Raw genomic sequence first — 23631 nt, 5'->3', positions numbered from 1 at the left:
ATGTTTGATCAGACGTGCGACATCTTCATGGAAGGAAGAGTTCGTAGACTCACACTGAAGAGCTGTCAGCTGGATCAGGCTGGAGAGGTGTCGTACCAGGCTCTGAACGCCATGACCAGCGCCATGCTCAATGTCAAAGGTAAGACGCTTTCCTCATATCCGGGGTCTGGGTCACCTGGTTATAAAAATAAAGACTTCAGGGCCGTGGGCAACTGAATCAGGTTCATGGCTCATGGGACCTGAACTCATTGTTTAACAGGTTCAACCAGTGGAATCTAGTTTGACTGGATTCTTGAGAAAAATTCAGGAAGGCGACAAATCATTTAATACGGAATCCTGACAACTTCCTGAGTCCTGTACTTGTGTTTGTTGTTCTGTCTGTTCACTGGAAAACACATTCCTGTGTGTGTGTGTGTGTGTCTGTGTGTGTGTTTGTGAACATGTGTGTAGTGACGTCAACATGCACAACATGTGTACCGTCTCTGTTTAAATGTTTCATGTTCAATCTCAGCACAGTGACCAGTTTATTTGTTATTCCAGCACCATGTTCCTGCAGGGGGCGCTATCAGATTGTTACTGAAATAAAACAAGTTCAGCTTCTGTTTGAATTCATTTGAGAAAAGAAGAAAATGTAGATTTTCCTCAGTAGCAACAGACTGAAGGTAAGTGTTGAAGAAGAATCGTTCTGATTGGACGAGACGGTGGAATCGTCCTTCTGTGATCAAATCTGTGTTAAACTGGTCACAGGCTGTAGACTGTTGTGTTATTGTTGTTGTTGTTGTTGTTGTTGTTGACGTCTTGTACCCGTGTCGCTCTTTGACACAGAGATTGAAATGGACTTTGTGGTCCCGCTGAAGGACGTTTCAGTGCCTGAAAAGAAACAGGCCAAGTTCGAATGCAGCATCACGAAGGATGTTTCTAAGGTCATGTGGTACAGAGGGGGTGACATCATCACCCCTGACCAAAAGTATGACATCATCGATGATGGGAAGAAGCACATGTTGATCATTAACTGCTGTGAGTTTGATGACGAGGACGAGTACACGATCGAGGTTCTGAGTAAAAAGTCCACAGCCCGACTCGCGGTGGAGGGTAAGTCCTGCTCCACACGATCCGCTGAGTTGCTTCCTGCTGCAAACTGACTCCGATGAATGTTCTTTATCAACACGACTGTAGGTATCAGGCTGAAACTCATCTCGCCGATAAAAGACCAAACTGTAAAGGAAGGAAAAACAGCTCGATTTGAGCTGGAACTCTCTCACGAGAACATTCCAGTCACCTGGTTCAAGAACGACGTGAAGATTCACCCGAGCAGGACAGTGGTCGCCCACGTGGACGGAAAGAAACACGTGTTAGAAATAAGAGACGTGACTCTGGACGACACGTGTCAGATCAAAGCTGAGGCGAAGGGAGTTCCCTCCATGGCCAACCTGACGGTCATAGGTAAAGCTGGAGAAGCTCCTCTCCCTCCACACTCTGTGTCCCTCCTTCATGTTCTTGTCTGCGCAGGTTGTACTACCTGTCTGTTCTGTGTTGTGATTCTATGTCGTGCATTTGTGTTTTCTACTGTTATTCATTTGTTTATCTCGTACCTGAAACGAGTCGAGATGTTCATATGCAATCACACACAAATGTCCCGTTTCCAGAGGGCGACGCCTACTTCACAGTCAAACTGCAGGACTACACTGCGATGGAAAAAGACGAGGTGGTTCTCGACTGTGAGCTCAGCAAAGACGTCAACGTGGTGTGGTACCACGACGGGGCCGAGGTCAAGGCCTCTAAGATGGTGGCCATCAAGGCCGAAGACAAACGTAGAACCCTTGTCATCAAGAGAGTTGGGGACAAAGACAAAGGACAGTATTTATGTGACTGTGGGACAGACAAGACAACGGCAACACTGCACATCGAAGGTAAAGACTGAGCAGCTTTAGATGGTTTAGATTCTGTCTTCCATCGTGATGCTCCTCCTCATCCCTCCATCCTCCGCCTCGTGTCAACACTTCATCCCTCCCTGTTTCCACATCCTATCACCTTTATGTCCTCATGACTGTCTTCACCTGTCTGTACCTGTCTGTCCTCATGACTGTCTTCACCTGTCTACACCTGTCTTCACCTGTCTCTCCTCATCCCTCCACCTCTGTAAATGGTAGTAATTCACCACAAGAGTCTTGTAGTGTTTTTCCAGCTTGTTTCTCGTTGTTCAGTTTTTTGTGTGTTTGTCACTTTTTGTTTTCATGAAAGACTTTGAACTTTAGAGAGCGACACAGTCCTGCTGTTCTTCAGTAGCTCTTGAGGAGCAGTGACACCGGTTGATCAGTGGTTCTCGACCTTTTCGAGTGCATCTGCAACCTGACTGACTTGAATCCTTTCAGTCTTTTGACCAGTGGAAACTTGTAATAGTCTAAATCAGATCGTATCACTGCTACTGACAGTTTGATGTAAAATCACCTGTCATCTAAAATGTCTCTTTTTATTTTGAATGTATTTCGTCATATTTTTCTTCACAAGCATCTAACGACGTCCAGGTCGAGAATCTGATCGAATGATCTTGAACCAAACGTTTCAGAAGTTTCTTTTTGCAGATGAACAAACCTTTGACCTTTTGCACCAATAAAAACTAAACAGGCAGTTTCTCCCTCAAATCAGACCGGACACATTATAATTATATTTATATATATTTATAAAAACTGTATATCTCAGCTTCCTGATGGCGTTTCTTTGTCTTTGTGTATACCTGTGTTCTTCATGTTGTGTGTGTGTGTGTGTCTTCATGTTAATTGTTGAATTGTTGTATCTGAATGTCCCCTCTCTTGAACATCAGCTCGCTCCATCAAAGTGGTTCGACCAATGTATGGAGTCGAAGTGTTTGACGGAGAAACGGCTCGATTTGAGGTGGAGCTGAGCGAGGACGACGTCCACGGCCAGTGGAAACTGAACGGAGACGTCCTCAGTCCTTCAGCCGTACGTCTCATTTCTATACGTCTCACACGTGGTTCCATTCACTTTCATTCTGATTGAGAGCCAGGTCCACGTGTCTCAGCTGTCGGGGCTGAGACGCTGATCTGTGGTCAGCTATCAGATGAAAGTGAATCAACCTGATCACTTCTCTTTGACTCGTTGTTCTTGTTGAGATGTTGAGGTGTTTTGATCGTCTGCAGGACGTTGAGATTGTGGAGGACGGAGCCAAACACACTCTGGTGCTATACAACTGCAAAGTGCCTCTGACGGGCGAGCTGTCGTTCACAGCCGCCAACGCCAGGTGCTCTGCCAACCTGAAAGTAAAGGGTGAGCGTTCACCTCCTTGAACCGAGAGTCCAGAGAGAGATTCCAAACAAAGCACCGAGCTCATTCTTCCTGCTTCATTTCTATATGTTCTTGATTTCTTATTCTGCGGATTCTACTCCTCAAATAAACGAGATCATTGAGTCAGAAGTGGAATCTAACTGTGTGTGTCTGAATCCACAGAGCCCCCCGTCTCGTTCCTTACGCCGCTCGCCGACCTGCATGTTTATGAAAAGGACGAGGCAAAGTTTGAACTGGAAATTTCCAGAGAACCTAAAAGCTTCCGTTGGCTGAAGGGAAGTCAGGAGTTGTCAAATGACGACAAGTTTGAGCTGGTGCTGGAGGGAAAGAGACACGCTCTTATTGTGAAATCTGCCAAGTACGAGGACGAAGGCAAATACATGTTTGAGGCCGAAGATAAGAGAACATCTGGGAAGTTGTTTATTAAAGGTAAATCAATTAGTTTTACTGCAGCTCACCTTCCTCCAGCGCCACCCTCTGGACAAACTATGCACTGCTACACATGCTATGCTATATGTGCTTCATGTTGGGGCTGTGATGAATACATGTAAATATAAATGAATTTCTGTTTGTCAGGTATTCGCCTTGAATTTATCAAGCCAATAAAAGATGTGACTGTGAAGGAGCGAGAAACCGCTGAGTTCAGAGTCGAACTCTCTCATGAAAAAATCCCTGTAGTTTGGTACAAAAACGACGTCCGGCTGCACCCGAGCAAAGTGGTGCACATGTCCGAGGACGGGAAAGGTCACCGTCTGTCCTTCAAGGAGGTCACGGTGGATGACACGTCCATGGTCAAAGTGGAGGCCATGGGCAAGACGTCGGAGGCCATGCTCACCGTGCTCGGTTAGTATGGTTGTTTCCTGCAGGATGAAGAGTCAGAGTCACGACTTCAGTCGACACTTTGATTTGATTTATGAAGTCGTCATCAGAGAAAGGTCCAAACTGCCTTTAAAGGAGAAGGCTGCCCCCTGCTGGACAAAAGCTTTGTTTGCATTGTGTTATTGCTCCACAGCTTGTTTGTCTGCTTGTTTTAATGCTGCTTGTCTGCTTGTTACGTGTGTTGTCCTGCAGAGGGCGACTTGTACTTCACAGCCAAGCTGCAGAACTACACCGCCGTCGAGAAGGACGAAGTGGTTCTGACCTGCGAGCTGAGCAAAGCCGGCGGCGAGGTCAGATGGTTCAAAGACGGAACCGAAATCTGTCCCTCCAAGAACGTTCTCCTCCAATCAGATGGCAAGAGGTGCATAATTGTCCTCAAGAGGGCGCTAAAGAGCAACATGGGAACGTACACCTGTGACTGTGGCACGGACAAAACCACGGCTGACCTGAACATCGAAGGTAATACCTGCGGTCGCCTGGCCCCTCCCCCATTACCCGGTCAGGAGAACAGAATCAGGTCCCACCCCCGTCATTGACCCATGCCCCACCCCTTCACTTGTGTGTCGTGTCTCTGTAACGTTGAGCCCGACGAGAATCCAACTCACCTGTGTACGACTTCCTGTCTCCATGTGTAACATTCACACACCTTTCATTTGATTTGTAATCTTATTTTAACATTGGAATTTTCAACAAATAGATTTTTCCAAATAATACAAATGACATTTCAAGTGTTCACCAGAACCCTCTGTTTTTCTACACAGAGAAAATGTAGAAATGTTTTTACTGGAATTTTAAGTTGATTATGAATCATAAAACTTTAAAACTGTTAGTCACAAAGTAGTTTCTTCACTTTCTTCTTATAATGAGAATAAAAATCACACTCATGATAAAGTTTCAGATGAAATAGCTTTTATGTTAAAAGAAGTGCTGTCGTCATGGAGACAGATGCACGGGTTGGATTATGGTCTGGATTCACTCAACCTGTTTTGCTTTTGCTCAAACTGTAAGTCGCTCTGACTGTGAGCGTCAGCTGCTCAATCCACCTGTCAATCACCGTGTCCACCTGGCGTCCCTGGCCTTCTGACCTGTTCTCTAACGCTGCTCACGCCTCTGCCTGCAGAGCGCGACATCAAGGTGGTCCGCCCGCTGTACAGTGTCGAGGTTACAGAGACGGAGACAGCCAAGTTTGAGACAGAGATTTCAGAGGAGGACCTTCACGCCACCTGGAAACTCAAGGAGGAGACACTCCACCCGTCGGCTGTAAGATCACACTCTGACCACACCGCAGAGAAATAACCCCCCCGCTCAGTTCAATTCAGGATGTTCCGATGTGTGGACCCGTCTCCTGGTCTTTAACCATGTTTGTATTCAGGACGTGGAAATCAAAGAAGAGGGAACTCGACACATCTTGATCCTCTTCAACTGCAGGAAGGATATGGCGGGAAGCCTTGACTTCTCTGCAGCAAACGCCAAATCCTCAGCTCAGCTCAGGGTCAAAGGTGAGAGAAGAGTCACAGAGGTATGATGGAGGTCGGCTCCTCGGTTCAGTTTGGATCCTAAAGATCAGTAACGTGAACGCTGGCGTCTAATGAACCAGACGTGTTGATGGAAACGTGATGTTTGAGGATTTATTTACATCCACAGTGCGAGAGAAGAGAATCTGTTCATTCTGGATTTAACAGATTTAAAGAAGCTGACGTGGAGACGACACATCAAAGCTTAGAAAACAGGAAATTCATAGATTCTACACTGCAACACATCCTGATCTGAACGAGTCATTCACCGGAAAGAGGAAAGGTCTCTGACTGCAGATCAACAACACACTCATATCTAAATTAAAACGTTTAATCAGTTTGAACTGGATTTTAAAATGAAGTTTAATCAGAAACTGAATCATCTGATCTGAAACTCTTTACTTTCCAGAGTTTAACACTGAATTGAATTTAGAGTTTAACAGGGATTTGATCCAGATCTTTAGGCTCCTGACTGACAGGAGGTTTGGGTCTCGTCCCGTGACGGGGATGGGGGGGGGGGGCAGTGACGTGAAGAAGCCTGTTGTGAGTAGTGGGTGCAGGTTGTTAATCTAGACTCAGTTCCTGTTACCGAACGCCCTCGTGGCGTTGGGTAACTCCTGACCAGCTCCACATTCTCCTTTTCCAGGAGAATTGCAGGCTGATGATTGACAGGAGCAGATTGACTCCGGCTGATGGGTTTGGCAGAGGTGAACTCTCAGCCAATCAGGCCCCTCGGTTATTTTAGAAGCCACATGCCTTTATGTAGAGCAGGTTTGCAGTGATTGGCAGAGGCCGGGACGCAACCCTGTCTCTGAATGGTCTCTGCCCGCCCTGTCCATCTGACAGCAGGTCGTATGCTAATGAGCCGGCCCCCCCAGTGCCAAGTCGCAGGGCGCTGTGATCAGTTGTCCAGAGCAGGTCCAGTGGCCGGCCTGCAGCTCGCTCACCATGAGGATTAACCACTGAGGATTAACCCTTTCAGGAGTTTGGGGATTATTGTTTCGGGGGGGCTAACCATGTCTTCTCCCCAATCCAAAGCCCGAGTGATCGGCCTGGCGAAGCCGCTGAAAGACGTCGCCGTGACCGCAGGAGAGACCGCCACCTTCGAGTGCGAGCTGTCCTACGAGGACATCGCTGTGGAGTGGCTGCTGGGAGGAACCAAGCTGGAGCCAAGTGACAGGGTAAGTCCCAACTCACCTGAGAGCTCCTCCACCTGCACTTCCTGAAGCTCCAGACCTGTTCACCTTCTGTTAGAGTCAGGATGAGTCAGAGTCCGAGTCCTGATCCTTTAGATCCAGATCCTTTAGATCCTGATGCATCTGAATTCTCCAGTGAAACACGATGTTCAGTTTTCAGTCTTCATATAAGGGCCTGCTGGCTGCTGGAGGCTCAGGGTTACAGCTGAGCACTCGATCCTGGTTTTGAGAGAACACAGTAGGAGACTTTTCTGCCCTGCCAGCATTTTTGGGGGGGGGTATTTTTAACAGCTGCAGGAGGCTGAAACGCTGGGCAGGTGGCAACAGGAGCAGTTTGACAGCTTCACTTTAAAATCACACTATGTGATCGCAGGGTTTTTCTGATGCCGTCGAGACGTTTGCAGGTTTAGGTCTAAATCAGAGTCGGCAATGCTGTGAAACCACATCGGTGTTTACAGTGGATTAGTTTGATTATCAGGTGAAACCCGAGACCTGAGGTTTCCACCGACACTCGATCCCTCAGCGGTTGTGCAACTGTGATTTACTGACCTCACAGATTCACACACTTCAGCTGTTCGATCAGAATCACTGGTCCTTACATTTAAAATAATGTGTCATATTCACATATTTAATAGTGTTGTAAAATCTTTATCGTGAACAGTTTTCTGTTTTATCGTCTGAACGTAGATTCTTGATCAGGATCAGTTAAAATCATAAATAAAATAAGAGATTTAGAGTAATTAAACTTTTACTCTTTAAATCCTGGTTCATGAAGAAATTCTGAGAAACAGATTCTTTAGTTTCAGTGAGAAAGTGACGGATGTTGGACCAACTTCAAAAGTTGATTCATTCAGTAACAAATACAAATTAATTCACTGTAACTTATGTCAACAATAATATTAACTTTAGTTTGTGTTTAAGTTAAAATGTTCTTTCTCCAGTGCCGTGACGATGTGAGACTAACCCCCCCCCCCCTGTATTATATACTCAATGTGTGTTCTCTGTCATAGAAGATCTTAGATAGACAGTCACCATCCGAGATGATGGAATAAATAAGGAAATGTTGAAAGTGTGGATTAAATGAAAGAAAACAGAGAATCAGAAACAGCTTGTTTTGATCATTATTGCAGTAGAAGCAGTGATGTTGGACACGAGGTTTGAACTTCAGTTAAAGGTTTGACTTCTGCGTTCAGGCTCAAAGTGGTTAACTGTTGTGGTCGTGTGGTAAAATCAGCCCTCAGGGGTCAGAGGTCGAATAGTTTGAATGGGGGGAAAGAAAGCAGCTGTCTGATCTCGTTTTAGCCGTCAGGTCTCAGCTGATGACCAGTGTGTCCCGAAGACCAGAGAACCCCCCCCCCTGAACCTTACAGACAGAACTGAGGGATGAGAATCATCATCACAGTCACTGGTTCTGTGGACCTGAACAGGGACAAACTGTAGAACCTAGCAGACGATGCTCAGGGCACAACGTTAAAGTTATTAGAAGCTTCCACACGTGTAAAAAAACAGTTTGAAAACTCGTCACAGCGAAGGAGAGAGTAAGAAAACAGATTCCCACCTAGAAGTGAAGAGCCTTGACGTAGTCTCTATGGAGGCTGACGGAGCAGGGAGGCAAAACCATCAGCATCAGATTATCAGTTGATACTGATCACTAACCTCTGGTGTTGTACCTGACAGGTGGTGCTAACCTCTAGTTGTGTACCTGACAGGTGGTGCTAACATCTGGTGTTGTACCTGACATGTGGTGCTAACCTCTAGTTGTGTACCTGACAGGTGGTGCTAACCTCTGGTGTTGTACCTGACATGTGGTGCTAACCTCTAGTTGTGTACCTGACAGGTGGTGCTAACATCTGGTGTTGTACCTGACATGTAGTGCTAACCTCTAGTTGTGTACCTGACAGGTGGTGCTAACCTCTGGTTGTGTACCTGACAGGTGGTGCTAACCTCTAGTTGTGTACCTGACAGGTGGTGCTAACCTCTGGTTGTGTACCTGACATGTGGTGCTAACCTCTAGTTGTGTACCTGACAGGTGGTGCTAACATCTGGTGTTGTACCTGACATGTAGTGCTAACCTCTAGTTGTGTACCTGACAGGTGGTGCTAACCTCTGGTTGTGTACCTGACAGGTGGTGCTAACCTCTAGTTGTGTACCTGACAGGTGGTGCTAACCTCTGGTGTTGTACCTGACAGGTGGTGCTAACCTCTAGTTGTGTACCTGACAGGTGGTGCTAACCTCTACTTGTGTACCTGACAGATGGTGCTAACATCTGGTGTTGTACCTGACATGTGGTGCTAACCTCTAGTTGTGTACCTGACAGGTGGTGCTAACCTCTGGTGTTGTACCTGACAGGTGGTGCTAACCTCTAGTTGTGTACCTGACAGGTGGTGCTAACCTCTGGTGTTGTACCTGACAGGTGGTGCTAACCTCTAGTTGTGTACCTGACAGGTGGTGCTAACCTCTGGTGTTGTACCTGACAGGTGGTGCTAACCTCTGGTCGTGTCCCTCAGAGGTGGTGCTAACCTCTGGTTGTGTTCCTGACAGGTGGTGCTGAAGGCGGAGGGTAAAGTCCACAGTCTGACTCTGCGAGACGTTCAGCTGAATGAAGCTGGACAAGTCAAACTCACTGCCAAAGACTTCCAGACGGAGGCGTCGCTCACTGTCAGAGGTAAGAACTGATTCTACTGGACGTTACGTCAAAGAGCTCTGATGTTGATGTCTACCTGGGGGCGTGTCCATACATTGTGACATCATCAGAGAGCGACCCAGCATTAACATTAAAAAACCTTAAAACAACGTGTGTGTGCTCAGAGCCGGCAGTGGAGTTCACGAAGCCTCTGGAGGACCAGACCGTGGAGGAGGAAGCCACCGCGACACTAGAGTGTGAAGTTTCCAGAGAGCAGGCAGAGGTTCAATGGTTCCGAGATGGACAAGACATCAGGAAGACCAAGAAGTATGAGATGATCGTCGATGGCCACAAGAGGGCGCTGCTCATCCACGACTGCACTCTGGACGACTCCAGGACGTACACCTGCGACGCCAAAGAATTCAAAACCTCCTGTTTCCTCAACGTTGAACGTGAGTCAACTCAGACTTTTGTGTAACTACGTAAAAACTCTCAAAAAAAGTTTGGGGAGGAAGAACCCAGTTGAGGATTTAAAGTAAAGACCTACCTCATGTTGCAGCTCGTTATGAAGTCATTACTCTTCATACGTGCTGTGAAAAACATGTTGTTGACTCCTTGTGTTTGTGTCGTCAGCTCCTCATGTGGAGTTCACGAAGCCGCTCCATGACGTCGAGGTCAAAGAGAAGGAATCTGCCAGGTTCGAGTGTGAAGTGTCCAGAGAGGACCTCAAAGTGAGAAGCTCCGATTGTTTGTCTGTCTCCACACAACACTGCCAATAAAGGTTTCTGTCTCTGAGGTGTCCTCTTCCTGTCTGTCCTGCAGATCCGCTGGTTAAAGGATGGAAGTGAAATCAGAAAGGGGAAGAAGTATGAAATTATCGCTCAAGGTCGCCAACACATCCTCATCGTCCACAAGTCTGCGTTCGATGATGAAGCTGAATATGAATGTGACGCCAAGACGGCCAAGTCCTCCGGCATGCTCACTGTCGTCGGTAAGAATCAAACTAACTTCTCTGTGAATTTGAAAGCGACTCTTTTAACCTAAATCCAACTACAACCAGAACTTCAGGTTAGTTTTCTGAGCTTTTGCGTCGTCTTGTTAATTTTAATCTGAAGAAAAACTGATGACACATAAAGCTGAAGAGGTTTTTGTTCCTCATGTTTATTACGTTAAATCACAGACGTGTTGGTGCGGCTGTGGATTCAGAATGTTTTTATCATGTGACTTTGTTTCCCTCGCTGCAGAGGAGGAGACGAGATTCACCAAGAATCTGTCCAACGTTGAGGGGACGGAGACGGACAGTGTGAAGCTGATCTGCGAGGTCTCCAAACCCAGCGCCGATGTCACCTGGTATAAAGGAGACGAGGAGCTGCCGGAGGGCGGCCGCCACGAGAACATCGTGGACGGTAAGAGGAGGATCCTCCTCATCCAGGATCTGAAGATGGCCGACGGCGGCGAGTACAACTGTCGACTGAGTCCCAGCGTCAAGACTTCCGGAAACCTCAAGATTAATGGTGTGAAAAAAGAAAATCATCTAAAATAATCAAACATGCGATTATTTAATCACGACACAAACTCTAACCTCTGACCTCTCGTTGTTTGTGGCAGAACTGGCAGCCGAGTTCATCTCCAGGCCTCAAGGCCAGGAGGTGGTGGAGGGCGAGAAGGCGGAGTTCACCTGCTCCGTCTCCAAAGAAACCTACGAGGTCAAATGGCTGAAAGACGACAAGGAGCTGGAGGCAGGAGACAAATACCAGATGGTCAGCGACGGCAAGCGGCGGACGCTGGTCATCAAGAGCAGCGAGCTGAAAGACGAGGGGGGGTACGTGGTGATGATCGGAGCCACCAGGGCCGGGGCAGACCTCGCGGTTCTCGGTAAGAAAATGATTTATGAAATCACACTGAGGTTTTCTTTCATTTCATCTTTTACTGATTTCAACAGAAACGTTAAACATCAGCTCCGTCTTGAGAAAATAAAACCTTTCAACTGAAGTTTAGGTTTTATTAATCATTTGAATCATTAACAACATTCATGACGTCGGTCTGAAGAGTCAGCTTCTGATCTTTTCTTTTCCTGCAGAGAAACTGAAGATCATCACGCCGCTGAAGGACACGGAGGCTAAAGAAGGTCAGGAGGTCGTCCTGAACTGCGAAGTGAACATTGACGGAGCAAAGGCCAAGTGGCTGAAGAACGAGGAGACATTGTTTGAGAGCAGCAAGTACGTGATGGTCCAGAGAGACAACGTCTTCTCTCTGAGGATCAGAGAGTCTCAGAAGGGAGATGAAGCCAACTACAGCATCAACCTGACCAATCAGAGAGGAGAACAGGCCAAGAGCTCAGGCAACCTCACTGTCAAAGGTCAGTGCTTCACCGCCTCTTTGAACGAGCTTTGAAATCGTGATGTCAGTGGAAAGCTTGTCTGATGATAGAGTTTTTGTCTGAGATTGTTTTTGACGTGAATTTGTTTGTCCTATAGAGGAAAGTCTGAGGATCATGGTTCCTCTGGAGGACATCGACACTCAGGAGAAGAAGACCGTTAGCTTCTCCTGTAAGGTCAACAGGCCCAACGCCACGCTGAAGTGGATGAAGGCCGGGGAGGAGATCGCCTTCAGCAAACGAGTCGTTTACAGAGTCGACCAAGACAAGCACACGCTCACCATCAAAGACTGCACGCTGGCTGACGAGGGCGAGTACACCGCCGTGGCCGGAGACAACAAGTCCACAGCGGAGCTGATCATCAGCGAGGCTCCCACAGACTTCAGCTCTCAGCTGAAGGACCAGACCATCACCGAGTTCGAGGACGCAGAGTTCTCATGTAAACTGACCAAAGAGAAAGCAGAAGTCAAGTGGTACAGGAATGGACGAGAGATCAGAGAAGGACCCAGGTGCGTCAGCTGATCACGTTCTCAACTCTAAACTCTGCTCACTCCACTTTCCCTTTTCAACTCAGTTTATTTTCCATTTTTACAGATTCAAGTTTGAAAAAGACGGAAAGATTTGCACGTTACGTATCAAAGAGTGCAGACCTGATGATGAGTGTGAATACGCCTGTGGTGTGGATGAGAAGAGGTCCAGAGCCAGACTCTTTGTGGAAGGTGAGAACTGAACCTATGTTTCTGTCTGAACTAGTTACTGCTCTGCTCCTCTGCTTCATGATCCTTGTCCTGTCCCACAGAGACGCCGGTGGAGATCGTCCGACCGCCACAGGACGTGTTCGAACCCCCCGGCTCGGACATCGTGTTCGAGGTGGAGCTGAACAAGGACCGAGTGGAAGTGAAGTGGTTGAGGAACAACATGACGGTCGTCCAGGGAGACAAGTACCAGATGATGAGCGAGGGTAAAGTCCACAGACTGCAGGTGTGTGAGATCCGACCTCGAGACCAGGGCGAGTACAGAATCATCGTCAAGGACAAAGACGCCAAGGCCAAACTGGAGCTGGCAGGTAAGGGCTTCACCCCCCACCCTGGAGGAGCAGCCTCCATCAGCCATCGTTCTGCTCACGTCGGTTTGATGTTGTAACTCTGACGCTGTCTCCTTCCTCCTCCTCCTCAAGCTGTGCCTCAGATAAAGACCACAGACCAGAGCTACGTCACAGACGCAGGGAAGCCCATCGTCATGGCCGTCCCTTACAGCGCCTACCCGCAGGCCCAGGCCGACTGGCTGTACGACAACCAGAGTCTGCTCAAAGACGACATCCACACCTCCGCTGACCGCACAGAGTATCGGCTGAAGGACCCCAAGAAGTCGGACGAGGGCCGATACAAGATCACGATCAAGAACAAACACGGAGAGGGAGAAGCCTTCATCAACCTCAGCGTCATTGGTGAGATGTCCTCAAAACTGGATCTAGAGTCATATCTGCTCTTTACACAGAGATTAATTACAGCAGGTTAACTACAGCAGGTGAACTACAGCAGATGAACTACATCAGGTGAACTACAGCAGATGAACTACAGCAGGTTAACTACAGCAGGTTAACTACAGCAGATGAACTACATCAGGTGAACTACAGCAGATGAACTACATCAGGTTAACTACAGCAGGTCAACTACAGCAGGTTAACTACAGCAGATGAACTACATCAGGTGAACTACAGCAGGTGAACTACAGCAGATGAACTACAGCAGGTCAATTACAGCAGATGAACTACATAAGGTGAACTACAGCAGATGAACTACATCAGGTGAACTACAGCAGGTTAACTACATCAGGTCAACTACAGCAGGTCAACTACAGCAGGTTAACTACAGCAGATTAATTACAGCAGGTTAAATACAGCAGGTGAACTACAGCAGATGAACTACAGCAGGTGAACTACAGCAGGTGAACTACAGCAGATGAACTACAGCAGGTCAATTACAGCAGATGAACTACATCAGGTGAACTACAGCAGATGAACTACATCAGGTGAACTACAGCAGGTCAACTACAGCAGGTTAACTACAGCAGGTGAACTACAGCAGATGAACTACATCAGGTGAACTACAGCAGATGAACTACATCAGGTTAACTACAGCAGTTCAACTACAGCAGGTTAACTACAGCAGGTGAACTACAGCAGATGAACTACAGCAGGTCAATTACAGCAGATGAACTACATCAGGTGAACTACAGCAGATGAACTACAGCAGGTCAACTACAGCAGGTCAACGCTCAAATCAGGAAATACTCCGGTTTTTAACTTGGAACACACTTGATTTCTTGTGCATTTGAAATAAATGCGGATTCATCTGTTGAATCAGAATCAGATTTATCCCTAAATACGTTTTCAACTCATAAGGAATTTACTTTGGTGTTTGGTGCTCTATGAAAAATATTAAGTAGAGAAAAGCAGGAAAGAAAATGAAAGCTACTAAATGCAGGACAGAAAGTTAAATGAGTGTGAGTGTGTGGGTGTGCCAGACACTTTCAGTGCAGTACCTGGTTTGAACAGCAGATGGCAGTCTTCACTCAGTCATGGAGAATATAGATTTTGAGTTTGTAATAGATAAATCGACACAGGAGAAAGATCATAGTTTAAATAGAAAATAACGAAATAAAGTAACACACAAAATAAAACAATATTTATAAACCATCAGATTTATGAAGCAATTTTCAAAGCTCTCAAAGACGCTTAAAGATTTGTTAATGGAAACATTTCGAATCATGACTCGTTTCCTCCAGTGTCACCCTCTGTTCTTGTGTTCGTGGTCATGACCAGTTTATGGTTTTGCTCCCCAGACGTCCCCGGACCCGTGAAGAACCTGCAGGTGGTCGATACCGCAGATGGTGAGGTCAGCCTGGCGTGGGAGGAGCCTGAGAATGATGGGGGCAGCAAGGTCACTGGCTACGTGGTGGAGAGACGCGACGTGAAGCGAAAGACCTGGACGCTGGCCACAGAGCAGGCCGACAGTCCCGAGTACACGGTGACCGGCCTCCACAGAGACTCCATGTACCTGTTCAGAGTCTGCGCCCGGAACCGGGTCGGCAGCGGACCCATCGTAGAGACCGACAAACCCGTACAGGCCAAGAACAAGTTCGGTGAGAACAGCTGCTGTTTTCTTTATATTGCTATGTTGAATGAGTTGATATAAGCAACGAAAACTCAATTAATACATGTTTGGTCAAAACAGAATTAACTTAACTGATAAATCATGTAGAATTTGCTATAGTTACACATCATATTTGATTATGTCCTCACTTGTATCACGGATAGTATTAACACTGAACTTCTGACTTCACTTGTTAGTTTCTCTCGACCACAGGTTTGTTAATGTGTTGTTTTGTGTAATGTTTGAGTTACAGATCTATAATTGATCCTTGAGGTCCATTTGATTTGAGCAGGAGATGTTTATGGTTTAGATATTAGAACCCCTCCGTCTTTGGACATTTGGAAATTGAAAATGAATTAGTATATTTATTTATATGAAGGTATATACATTAAAAAGATGTTATCATTATTTAATCTATTCGTTCAATCTAATCATTCAACATTTCTCTGTATTTTTTACAGACGTTCCTGAAGCTCCTTTGAACGTGATCGTAGGAGATGTCTCAAAGTTCGGCTGCACCGTCTCCTGGGAAACTCCCGAGTCGGACGGCGGCTCTCCCATCACCTCTTACATCATCGAGCTGCGTGACCGCACGTCAGTGAAGTGGTCGCCCGTGCAGGTGACCAAGGCCGACGAGCTCAGCGCCATCATCAACGATGTCATAGAGAACAAAGAGTACATCTTCAGAGTCAAAGCCGAGAACAAAGCCGGCGTCGGCAAACCCAGCGCCGCCTCCCGGCCCGTCAAGATCATGGATCCCATTGGTGAGACGAAGAAACAAGTTAGGAGTAAATTCCTTTATACAAAATAAAACATGAATTAATGAGGTCATTTATTTTTGCCCCCTTCAGAGCGTCCCAGTCCTCCTCTGAACCTTTCCTGGCAAGACCAGAACAAGAGCTCGGTGCAGCTGGCCTGGGAGACGCCTCTGAGGAACGGAGGCAGCATGATCACCGGCTACATCATCGAACGCTGTGTGGACGCCACCGACAAGTGGCTGCGCTGCAACGCCCGCCTCTGCCCCGACCTCTTCTACAAGGTACGGACCTTCAGCTTCTTCCTGGTATGCTGTATAATGGACGTGATCTTTGAACGGTTTCCACCTGACTGCCCCACTAGGGCTACGTCAGAAGCTTCTCTGTTAGTTGTGCAGCCTCATGAATCAGATTCATTCTAAAACTCCGACTTGTTTTGTCTCAACACTGTAACTGTGACCTTTGACCTCAGGTGTCTGGTCTGAAATATGGAACCAAGTACAACTACAGAGTGTTTGCTGAAAACGCAGCCGGCGTCTCGGACCCATCCAATGTGAACGGACCCCTGCTGGCTGACGACCCACATGGTGAGAAGAACAAGGAGTGTCGGTCGCTCTTTTATATTCTGGTTGAAGATAAGTGATGTCATGTTTCCCTTCCCATCATGCCTCTCTCTACCCTCTCCAGTCGGTCCGACCTTTGACCTAAGTGCTTTCAAAAACGGCCTGGAGGTCATCGTCCCTCAGCCTCTGAGCATCAGAATCCCCATCTCCGGATACCCGACCCCCGTCGCCAAGTGGACCTTCGGAGAGAAGGAGCTGACCACTGCCGATGAGCGAATCAGCCTGATGACCAAGTCCACGTTCACAGAACTCATCGTCACGCCGAGCGTCCGCCCGGACAAAGGCGTCTACGTCCTGCAGCTGGAGAACGACGTCACGTCCGTCTCTGGAGAGATCGAAGTCAACGTCATCGGTATAGTGTTCAAAACCACATAGTTTCTAATCTGATGAGTTTGTGATAAAGGAACCAGCACAGCGTTTACCTGGTGTCTTTGTTTCTCTGTTTCTCTTCCAGCTGCACCCAGCGCTCCGAAGGACTTCAAGGTTCTGGAAGTGACCCGGCAGCACGTGCACCTGAGCTGGGAGGCGCCCGAGCACGACGGAGGAAGTCCTCTGACCGGCTACCAGGTGGAGAAACGAGATGTGTCCCGCAAGACCTGGGTCAAGGTGAGACACGAGATTCATGTTAACTGGCTGATAGTTGATGTTCTTTAATCATGTCTCACATTGTTATAACTAAAAAAATGTCAGTTCACTACATCATCATAATCATGTTTGCTGATGACTAGCTACTGTGATCTGTGTTTCAGGTGAGCACAGGAGTCCAGGATCAGGAGTTTACTGTCACCGACGTGGTGGAAGGGAAGGAGTATCTGTTCAGAGTGACCGCCTGCAACAAGTGTGGACCAGGAGAGCCGGCATATATCGACGAACCCGTCAGCGTCTCCTCTCCTGCGAGTGAGTCTGACCGGAGATTCAAATGTCCGGTTAATGAAACCGTGTGTCGAAGAATTTTCTAACCTCTCCCTCTCATTTCTCCACCAGCTGTGCCCGATCCTCCAGAGAACTTGAAGTGGAGGGACAAGTCAGCCAGCGGCATCTTCTTGACCTGGGAGCCACCGAAGTACGACGGGGGCAGTGGCATCCGAGGCTACAACGTGGATCGCTGCCAGAGAGGAACCGATAAGTGGGAGCCCTGCGGGGACATGGTGCCTGAGCTGAAGTGCCAGGTGACCGGTCTGATCGAGGGCCAGTGGTACTCCTACAGAGTCCGAGCCCTGAATGGACTCGGAGCAGGCCGACCCTGCAAGGCCACGGACGAGATCCAGGCCGTTGATCCCAAAGGTACCCGAGCATCTTCTTTACAATATAAGACAAACTAATTCCTTCATTTGTCATTTTTCTGTTGTGACTAAGTTTCTGAGCCTCCGTCCTGTCATCCATGCAGAGCCTCCAGAGATCCAGCTGGACGCCAAGCTGTTGGCCGGTCTGACGGCCAAAGCCGGCAGCAAGATTGAACTCGCCGCTGAGGTGACGGGTAAGCCCGAGCCCCGGGTGAAGTGGACCAAGGCCGACCTGGTCCTCAAAGCAGAGGACAGAATCTCCATTGAAACCAAGGCGGGACACTCAACTGTCACTATCGCCAAGACCAAGAGAGACGATAGCTCCACCTACATCATTGAAGCCACCAACAGCAGCGGCCGCGCCACAGCCACCGTCGACGTCAACATCCTCGGTACGACCATTTGAAAAGAGAAAATAACTGGTACTTAGAAGTTTTTCAAAGAAACCTTTTCAGGATAATTGAATTTGAAATATTCCTCCCCCACGCAGATAAGCCTGGTCCTCCAGCTGCCTTCGACATCTCTGAGATCACCAACGAATCCTGCCAACTGGCCTGGAACCCTCCGCGCGATGACGGCGGTTCCAGAGTCAGCAACTACATCGTCGAGCGCAGAGCTGCCGACAGCGAGATCTGGCACCGCCTGTCCTCCACCATCAAACAGACCACCTACAAAGCCGTGGCTCTGGTCAAGTTCAAGGAGTACATCTTTAGAGTCTTCGCAGAGAACCAGTTCGGTGTTGGTCCAGCGGCTGAACATCCGTCCATCATTGCCAGATATCCCTTCGGTAGGTCACCTAACCACAGGACTGAGATTTGTCCCAGTGGGAAGACACTCACCATGGAAGTGTATTTTTTCAAAGACTTTAATAATCATCTCAGACAAAGGGAGAGTTACGATGTTTTGCTCCAGTAGTCGTCTTTACAAGCTGTTTCTCTAATGGACCACAGCTGAGGTTCTGGTGCTTTAGGTCCACGATGATACTGATCCATCCTGTCTTGTTCTTAGACACTCCCGGAGCTCCTTACAAGCTGGAGCATTCGGACATCGCCAAGGACTCTCTGACTCTGACCTGGTACGAGCCTGACGAGGACGGAGGAAGCCCCATTACAGGATACTGGGTGGAGAGACACGAGCCCGACCACGACAGGTGGATCAGATGCAACAAGCTGCCGATCAAGGACACCAACTACAGGTGAGTCCATCTCTTCTAATATCTGAGTTTGATGCTGAACTCTGCTGATTCTCACTGTGTTGATGTGACGTGTTTTCCTCCGCAGGGTCAAAGGTCTTCCCACCAGGAAGAAATACAAGTTCAGAGTCCTGGCTGAGAATCTGGCTGGAACTGGAAAACCCAGCAAAGAGACGGACATGATCCTCGTCAAAGATCCGATTGGTACAAACACATTCACCCACTCACAGTAGTTTTGTTTTTTCATGTCAAATCCTTTCAGAGTGAAAAGTTCTTATTCCTCTTCCAGATCCTCCATGGCCTCCTGGTAAACCCAACGTGAAAGACGTGGCTAAGACTTCCTGTTTCCTGACGTGGACCAAACCAGAGCACGATGGTGGAGCAAAGATCGAGGGCTACGTCATTGAGATGCTGAAGAGTGGCAACATAGACTGGATCCGCGTGGCAGAGGACATCAGTCTCCTGCAGCACTCCCTGAGCGGCCTGATGGAGAAGCAGGAGTACTCGTTCAGGGTGCGAGCCGTGAACGTTGCCGGAGAGAGCGAACCCAGCGAGCCCAGCGACCCAGTGCTCTGCAAAGAGAGACTCAGTAAGAACAAGAGAATAACAGATACAACATGTTCCACTGAAACTGGAGAACAACAGTTTAACACTTCTCTTCTCCTCAGATCCTCCTTCTGCTCCTCGCTGGTTGAACGTTGTGAGCATCAGCAGGAACAGCGCCGAGTTGAAGTGGACGGCTCCCGAGCGTGACGGCGGCTCGCCCATCACCAACTACGTGGTGGAGAAGCGTGACGTCAGACGTAAAGGCTGGCAGGCCGTGGACACCACCGTGAAGGAGCTGAAGTACAGCGTGACTCCTCTGAACGAGGGCTCACTGTACGTGTTCCGCATCGCTGCCGAGAACTCGGCCGGCGTCGGGCCGTTCTGTGAGCTGGAGGACTCTGTGCTCGCCAAAGACACTTTCAGTGAGTTGGAGATGAACTTTAAACTTAAATCAATTAATTTTAATCAGGACTGTGATGAAAACCCAGTTTTTTTTCCACAGCCACTCCTGGGCCTCCGTACGCTCTCACTGTCAACGCTGTGACCAAAAGATATGTGGACCTTCAGTGGGAGGAGCCTAAAAACGATGGTGGCCGACCCATCCTCAGGTTGGTTTTCAATGACTTGAGACAGAAAGAAACTCCTGTGATGAGTTTGAATAGAGTTTAAATAAATAAAAAGGTCCAGGGTAGTCAGGTGTCACCTGACTCATCATCTAACGAGTCGTCGTGATGAAGCTTAGTGTTGCGTCAGTATGAAGGTGTTTATTTGACTCCGCCCCCCAGGTTTTCAGTTGAGAAGAAGGAAAAGCTTGGCACTCGCTGGGTTAAATGTGGGAAGACTTCAGGTCCGGACTGTAAGTACAGAGTGACCGACGTCATCGAAGGAACAGAGGTTCAGTTCCAGGTCCTCGCCGAGAACGAGGCCGGCATCGGACATCCGAGCGAACCCACCGAGATCCTCACCATCGAAGATCCCACAGGTGGGTTGTCTGATGAGCATAGGAACGCTGAGCGCACATTCAGAACACAGAGTCTTAATCCATCGGTCTTGTTTTGCTCAGGTGTCCCATCTCCACCCATCGAGCTACACATCACGGGCGCCAGCCGGGACTTCCTGTCCATCTGCTGGAAACCTCCGCAGAGGAACGGCGGCTGCCCTATCTCCGGATACCACATCGAGATGTGCGAGGCCGGAACAGAGAAGTGGATGAGGGTCAACTCTCGTCCAGTGAAGGAGCTTAAGTACCGTGTGGAAGAGGGGGTGATCCCTGAGAAGGAGTACATCCTGAGAGTGAGGGCCATCAACTCAGTCGGAGTGAGCGAGCCCTCCGACATCTCCGAGAACGTCTTTGCCAAAGACTCCGACTGTACGAGCACCGGCCTCCTTCATGTTTCATGTAAATCACCAAACTGAAAGGCGCGTGTGAATGAATGAGATCTATCTTCTGTTTCCAGGTAATCCGACACTGGACTTCCAGACTCTGGACCTGGTTGTGGTGGAAAACGAGAAGATGCACATCCCAGTTCCCTTCAGAGCCGTCCCCTCTCCCAGGATCACCTGGCACAAGGACGGGAAGGAGCTGAAGGCCGACGAGCGTCTCGGCTTAAGGTCGGCGACTCGTCTCCTAACAGTTACAGCTGCAGCCAAATACAAAAAAACATTTATTCAAAATGTTAAATCACAAACAGACAAAGACTGAACTCCTTGAAATGTGAAAACATTTTAATAATACAAAAAGTTTTAAAAATTCGACCTTTGAATTTATATTAAGTATTTATTTCCCGAGCGGTTTGATCCCAGAGAGATTTAAGTAGTTTGTGAATCAGGCTCCAGTCAAATCTTTGTCTGATGTGGTTTAGTGCTCATGTCAGTGATGCTGCAGCTCTGATGGGATTGTTTGGGTTCCACAGGAAGGAGTACACTTCCTGTCACCTGGAGGTCGACAGCAGCCTTCACACTGACGCCGGCGTGTACAAAGTCACTCTGGAGAACAAACTCGGAGCCTCCAGCGGCACCATCAACGTCAAAGTCATCGGTGCGGAGCCGCTCACAGATTTTATTTTGTCCAAGAGACTCTGTCCTGCAGATCATTTTGTTCAAACTTGTTTCACTTGTGTTCAGGTCTTCCTGGTCCCTGTAAGGAGATCATAGCCTCTGAGATCACAAAGAGCTCCTGCAAAGTGTCCTGGGATCCTCCAGAATACGACGGAGGAAGCCCCATTCTTCACTACGTCATGCAGGTCCGAAGGGCTTTCAATGTTTGGGTTAGGGTTCAGCACTGGTTTTAACTGTGACATCAGAGCGTGACAGAAGTTTGTTTGTGCAGCGGCGTGAGGCCGGCAGGAGGACATACGTCAACATGATGTCTGGAGAGAACAAGCTGAGCTGGAACGTCAAAGACCTGATCCCGAACGGAGAGTACTACTTCAGAGTCCAGGCCGTCAACAAGATCGGAGGAGGAGAGTTCCTCGAGCTCCGCAACCCTGTCATCGCAGAGGACCAGAAACGTGAGAAACCAGTTCCACACATGTTTTGTTGATTATTAAAGGAACATTCCACCAATGATCAGTTTCTTTCATGAGCAGCACGACACAGGCCCAACAGATCTCCCATTGCTCTCTAAAGTTGTAAGAGATTTCTAACAGAGATGCGTCTCTCCTCTCAGATGCTCCCGACCCCCCGGTGGACGTGGAGACCCACAACCCCACATCCAGCACCATCACTCTCACCTGGAAGCCTCCCATGTATGATGGCGGCTCGAAAATCATGGGCTACGTACTGGAGAGGCAACAAAAGGGCCAGGACAAGTGGGAGAGGTGCAACGACTTCCTGGTGCCTGTCTTGTCCTACACCGTCAGAGGACTGACGGAGGGAAAGAGTTACGCCTTCAGAGTCAGAGCTGAAAACGCAGCCGGAGTTAGCGAGCCGTCACGCGGCACGCTGTTCGTTAAGGTGTCGGACGCTGTCGGTAAGAAAGGTTTTAATGAAACTCAAACTGACGCCAGCTGCAGCCATCACCTTCTCCGTTGAACGTTTTGATGATTTGACTTGTGTTCTCTCTCAGATGCTCCGAAGGTCTTCCTGAGCGGCAGCCTGCAGTCAGGTCTCAACGTGAAACGAGGCTGCGAGATCTGCTTAGATGCAAACATCTCCGGAGCTCCATACCCTGAGATCACCTGGTACTGGAACAACCAGGTGATCCGGCCCGAGGCGCTGCGCAAGAGGCCCGAAAAGCCCCTGAAGAAGAAGGTGGAGAAGAAGGAGGAGAAGAAAGAGGAGAAGAAGGAGGGAGAGGAGAAGAAGGAGGGAGAGGTGAAGGAGGGAGAGGTGAAGGAAGGAGAAGAGAAGAAAGAAGAAGAGGAGAAAAAGAAAGAGGAGGAGGCAGCTGAGCCGGAAGTGGAAGAGTCTGACTACCCAACGATAAACGAGCGTCTGGCCATCGACAATCACCGCAGAGGAACTTCCTCCATCGTCATCAGGGACTCGATCCGCGGTGACCACGGCGTCTACATGGTGAAGCTGGAGAACGACCACGGCACGGCCTCGGCAACCTGCGAGGTCAACGTGCTCGGTAAGAATTAGTTTTTTGTTTCCAATTTATTATAAAATTCCGTGATTGACATTGTGTGAATTGTCCACCCGGTTCAGGATCCGTCTTTTATTCATAAAGTCTGAATCCTGTTGCTCTCCTCAGATACTCCAGGTCCTCCTATCAACTTCAGATTCGAGGAGGTAAGGAAGAACTCTGTGGTCTGCAAGTGGGATGCTCCTCTGGATGATGGCGGCAGCGAGATCCTAAACTACACCCTGGAGAAGAAGGACAACTCGAAGCTGGAGTTTGGCTGGAGCAGTGTCACCACCACACTGAGAGGATGCAGATACCTGGTGCCCAAACTCATTGAGAAGAAGGAGTACATCTTCAGGGCCGTGGCTGAGAACAAGTTGGGTGGTGGACCCGCCTGCGTCTCCAAACCACTCATCGCCAAGAATCCTTTCGGTATAACGTCATTTATTATTAGTGAGACAAACAGCAGATATAAATCAAATTCAATTAAATAAAACTAAAATGAAATTTGTCCCGTACGTAGATGTTGATTAAAGTCTTATTTTAGATTTGAACTCAAGAGATATAAACAGAAATTTAGACTGAGCCTCACTTGTTTCCCCGTTCCTCTCGCTCGG

General features: G+C 48.3%; 1 protein-coding gene across 1 annotated transcript in view; it reads left to right on the top strand.

Moving 5' to 3' along the window:
• Window positions 1-23631, top strand: part of ttn.2 (titin, tandem duplicate 2) — a 172681-nt gene that overhangs the window by 78007 nt on the left and 71043 nt on the right. Inside the window, exons 81-117 of the mRNA XM_053439091.1 lie at window positions 13-139; window positions 6735-6877; window positions 9434-9557; window positions 9701-9967; window positions 10149-10246; window positions 10338-10506; window positions 10760-11029; window positions 11124-11390; window positions 11596-11874; window positions 11993-12401; window positions 12487-12611; window positions 12692-12958; window positions 13070-13339; window positions 14737-15036; window positions 15509-15811; window positions 15899-16086; window positions 16275-16389; window positions 16490-16777; window positions 16880-17031; window positions 17175-17322; window positions 17410-17709; window positions 17813-18100; window positions 18199-18495; window positions 18717-18903; window positions 18989-19104; window positions 19190-19489; window positions 19569-19868; window positions 19949-20054; window positions 20232-20428; window positions 20510-20815; window positions 20904-21057; window positions 21360-21484; window positions 21571-21689; window positions 21776-21956; window positions 22115-22417; window positions 22514-23020; window positions 23144-23446. Of these exons, the coding sequence (XP_053295066.1) occupies window positions 13-139; window positions 6735-6877; window positions 9434-9557; window positions 9701-9967; window positions 10149-10246; window positions 10338-10506; window positions 10760-11029; window positions 11124-11390; window positions 11596-11874; window positions 11993-12401; window positions 12487-12611; window positions 12692-12958; window positions 13070-13339; window positions 14737-15036; window positions 15509-15811; window positions 15899-16086; window positions 16275-16389; window positions 16490-16777; window positions 16880-17031; window positions 17175-17322; window positions 17410-17709; window positions 17813-18100; window positions 18199-18495; window positions 18717-18903; window positions 18989-19104; window positions 19190-19489; window positions 19569-19868; window positions 19949-20054; window positions 20232-20428; window positions 20510-20815; window positions 20904-21057; window positions 21360-21484; window positions 21571-21689; window positions 21776-21956; window positions 22115-22417; window positions 22514-23020; window positions 23144-23446 (8398 nt within the window). The remainder of the gene's footprint in view (window positions 1-12; window positions 140-6734; window positions 6878-9433; window positions 9558-9700; window positions 9968-10148; window positions 10247-10337; window positions 10507-10759; window positions 11030-11123; window positions 11391-11595; window positions 11875-11992; window positions 12402-12486; window positions 12612-12691; window positions 12959-13069; window positions 13340-14736; window positions 15037-15508; window positions 15812-15898; window positions 16087-16274; window positions 16390-16489; window positions 16778-16879; window positions 17032-17174; window positions 17323-17409; window positions 17710-17812; window positions 18101-18198; window positions 18496-18716; window positions 18904-18988; window positions 19105-19189; window positions 19490-19568; window positions 19869-19948; window positions 20055-20231; window positions 20429-20509; window positions 20816-20903; window positions 21058-21359; window positions 21485-21570; window positions 21690-21775; window positions 21957-22114; window positions 22418-22513; window positions 23021-23143; window positions 23447-23631) is intronic.

Source organism: Pleuronectes platessa, chromosome 14, assembly GCF_947347685.1.
Source record: "Pleuronectes platessa chromosome 14, fPlePla1.1, whole genome shotgun sequence".
Lineage (NCBI taxonomy): Eukaryota > Metazoa > Chordata > Actinopteri > Pleuronectiformes > Pleuronectidae > Pleuronectes > Pleuronectes platessa.
This window is presented reverse-complemented; position numbering and strand designations above follow the sequence as displayed.